The following is a 3,628-nucleotide window of genomic DNA, read 5'->3' as shown; positions in this document are numbered from 1 at the left end:
AACAATTTTGGAAGTTGAATTATTTTACAATAAATATTAAAATTTTCTCATAATTTGATATTCTACAAATTGCACATACTTTACAAGTAATGGTTCGATTTTCTACCAATAAATAGTTAACAGTACTTCATTTTAAGTTAATGTCTTTTGTTAATAAATACATCTGTATTAATAAATACAGATGAAAAACGTTTATCATCTTTAAGGAAACTAGTAATTTATTACAGTGGTGTAAAGCCTAAGAGCTCTTGGGGAGAACAGTCCCGGCCCTAGTACTGAGGGGCCCCGTAGTTTACCCCAACCTTGACATTTAAACCACAAAAAAGGACAGCCAACTTAACTCAAATTTTGAATGGTATTTACATTGCTTATATTGTCTTAATATTCATAAATGTTTTTAGGTTAGGGAGGAGGGGGTCACTTAAATACCATCCCCTCTGCCCACTTTCCTGGCATTTATATGGGCTTATATTCTTCCCCAGGCCCCATGACTTGTTGTTATGTTACTGATTTATTAACTGGAATGAAACAGCCTTAAAAATTTCCAAAAGTTTCTGCTTAAAATACATTAAATGGAAGGACATTAAAATGTAAATTTCAACAAATTTTTATAAGAAAATATATATTATATTTATATATATATTTGGTAAGAAATAATAGTCAGCCATATATGTCTATAAAGTTTCATTGAATACACATTTTATTCTGTCATAATTTTGGACAATGCTCATATACTAAAAAAAAAACCATTTAAGTAGTAGTGTGTAAAATGTGGAGAGTTAATATCATCACATAAAAATTGCATAGTTTAGAGCAATACTTTTTTTTGAGGAGATTGAATTTTGAATTGTTAAAAAGCACATCAGTATTGTCGTGTCTTCTATATGAAGCTGCTATATGAAGTTAATTTAGATAGTTCTTGGAACCAATGAATGATTAATCAAACCCAACAAATAACAATCTTAAAGTAAAGAGGCTGCTTCTAAATTCTCTTTAATCACTGTATCCATGACAACTTGAAAAACAACCTGAATGTTTGATGTGTCCGTTGCCGTGGTGAAATGAGGATAAACAACTTTGGATGGTTTGTGATTTCGTACAAGAAATTCTTGCTGAAGGAACCGAGCAGCATCCTCGACTCTACAATCTGGTCCTGAAAATAAAAAAATTATTAAAGGACTTTTTTAGCCATTAAATGGGGGCAGCATTTTATATCTGTTTACTTTCCCTTTAAAAAAAAAATATTTTTTTTTAATTTTAAGTTAATTTTTCTATCAAGACCTTCATTTCTGGGACTATTGTAATTTTCACAATAACGAAGTTGGATTACTTACAATTTATCAATAAATATCTGAGATATAAAATTCATTATATAATAATATAAATGTATTAGTCAATTTCCAGTAGGAAACATTTGAAACCAATTAAAGGAAGTTAGTAGTTAGACTTCAATTGTGAATTAAAATGCATCATATCAAAAATATAAACCATGAAATTGTTCCTATCTAACTATTTAAAATTTCAAAATGATATAAAGAAGCAGCAACCTGAACAGGGAAACTAGCTATCACTGCATTGTTCGCCTGCAATTTAAGGCACATGAAAACTCAAGTCACTATTTAAAAAATCTTCTTACCTTTATATTCCGGAAAGTAGTATCTTAAATGTCGTCCAGAACGCATAATCTTTTCTTGGAAGAGATCCACTTTATTTAAGAACAACATCATGGACGTATCCACAAAGAATACATTGTTACATATGGACTCAAAGAGCCGAAGGCTTTCTTGTAAACGATTCTGAATTAACAAAAAATACAGATATGTAAAGCAAGATTTATTATATGAAAACAAAAAGTTGTGAGTAGTTGTTTTTTTAATGCTGCAGTCAAATCGCACACAAAAAATGTTTATAGAGGTTATTCATGCTCGTTGCTGATTGGTCTAACAAAAAAAACGTATGGTTTAACGATTCAAATGGCTCTCAGATCCATCCAAAATTGTATGAATTTGATGTGGTTCTATTCTTTACCACTGAACCTATTTTTCATTATTTTTTGTCCAGGCACCAGACCGGATCGGATCAAGGCTATGGAGTAAACGTAGCTTAAATCTATTTCTTGAACCATAATATTTTGTTTAACTTGTTCCTCAGTGGTGCAAAGCAGAAATTATATTATGAAAAAATAAGATAATGCATTCAGTTTTAAAAATTTGAGGCCCTTAAATGTATTTCTTCAGCCATAATATTTTGTTCAGCTTTTGTCTCTCAGTACAATCCATCTTCCTGTCTCTACTTAAAACTAACAGGCGAAGAAGCAACTTTCGGTAGATCTCATTAAATGAGCTTTCTTAACACATCAAACTTTATTTTACTGCACATGATAATGCCCATCACCTCTAGACCTTCGGAAGGCAATTAGATAATACAGGAGTTAAAACCTCTAAATACAATTAATTTGTGTGCGATGGGTTAGTTTCAGGGATGCTGCCTCGAGTTCAGGAGCCTCCCGTGACTTCTGGGAGACTTAGGACCGCTTAATAAATCAGAAATTGCCATCCCAACATTCCAAACAACAAAACTAAGTTAAAATTGATTGTCGTGTTACAACACATTCAACGCATTCCAAGAGTGGCTCTAACACTATCAATTAAAAATTAACGACCTTACCACAGAAGGGTCTTCAATTAATGTCATATCATAAGCACTAAGGGCAGCTACAAACAACAATGCTCTGACATCATCAAAGCACTGGATCCATTTCCGCCTTTCTGACCTCTGACCTCCAACATCATACATCCTATATAAAAGAACATGAGATTCATTTATATATTTATAAAACTAGAAATTGAATGCAAAATATTTATACTAATCAAGAATATACAGGCCTTGGGACACTTGACATTGGTCAGTTTTTAGCATTAATTATAAGCAAGGCCCTACAGTTAAACTACATTATACTAGGAGTGAGCCCTCTATCTTATTTCAAAAATTCAAACTATTGTAATATTTTATAATCATGAAAATAAAAAAAAGTATTTATCCTATTATCAATGATAATTTGTATAAAACACCTGTATAAATGTAAATGACCCACCTGAATGTCATGCCATTAATTTTGAAGTGTGTTTCTAGGATGCCTGTTGTCCGGATCCTGACCCTCAAAATGTCCTCAGTTGACGGTCGGTACTTCTGTGACATCAATCTGTCCATATTATCAAAGTAGCTGAATGGAAATAATTGTATGGTCAGGTATCGAATCTTAATCATGCAATATCAATAGTAGATAAAAATCTGTACTTTATTTAATGTTCTAAAGTTTTTCTTCAAACGCCCCACACATGACTTACAAAAATGCATTTATACAGAATTTAAAAAAAGATTCCCCTTTCGAAATCTGGCTTTATGCATAAAACGTAAGAATAAATATTAACAATTTTTCAAGTACATTAGCCCAACAGACAGTTATCTTAACAACATCATGATTTTTATTATAATCAGAATGTTTAACTACTTGAAGTTGTAAAAACCCTATTATTCAAAGTGTCTATTCATATATAATTATAAATTTCTCAGACATTTTAATTCCTGCTTGAATAAAAAAAAAACACCCATTTATTTCAACCTAAAC

The 3,628-nt window shown here is 31.3% G+C and overlaps 1 protein-coding gene across 1 annotated transcript; it reads right to left on the bottom strand.

Moving 5' to 3' along the window:
• On the bottom strand, nt 1-3,223 carry LOC117110353 (guanine nucleotide-binding protein G(o) subunit alpha-like; the record flags this gene model as incomplete). Its single annotated transcript, XM_033253050.1, is given in 4 exon segments — nt 1-1,153; nt 1,637-1,796; nt 2,668-2,797; nt 3,095-3,223. Coding segments are annotated over 4 exon segments (610 nt in total), but the record flags the coding sequence as incomplete, so codon positions are not given.
• Between the last annotated feature and the right edge of the window lie 405 nt (nt 3,224-3,628).

This window comes from Anneissia japonica, unplaced genomic scaffold (genome assembly GCF_011630105.1).
Source record: "Anneissia japonica isolate Jap-2015-1 unplaced genomic scaffold, ASM1163010v1 scaffold13179_len3895_cov228, whole genome shotgun sequence".
NCBI lineage: Eukaryota > Metazoa > Echinodermata > Crinoidea > Comatulida > Comatulidae > Anneissia > Anneissia japonica.
Note: the sequence above shows the minus strand (reverse complement) of the source record. Positions and strands in the feature narration are given on the sequence as shown.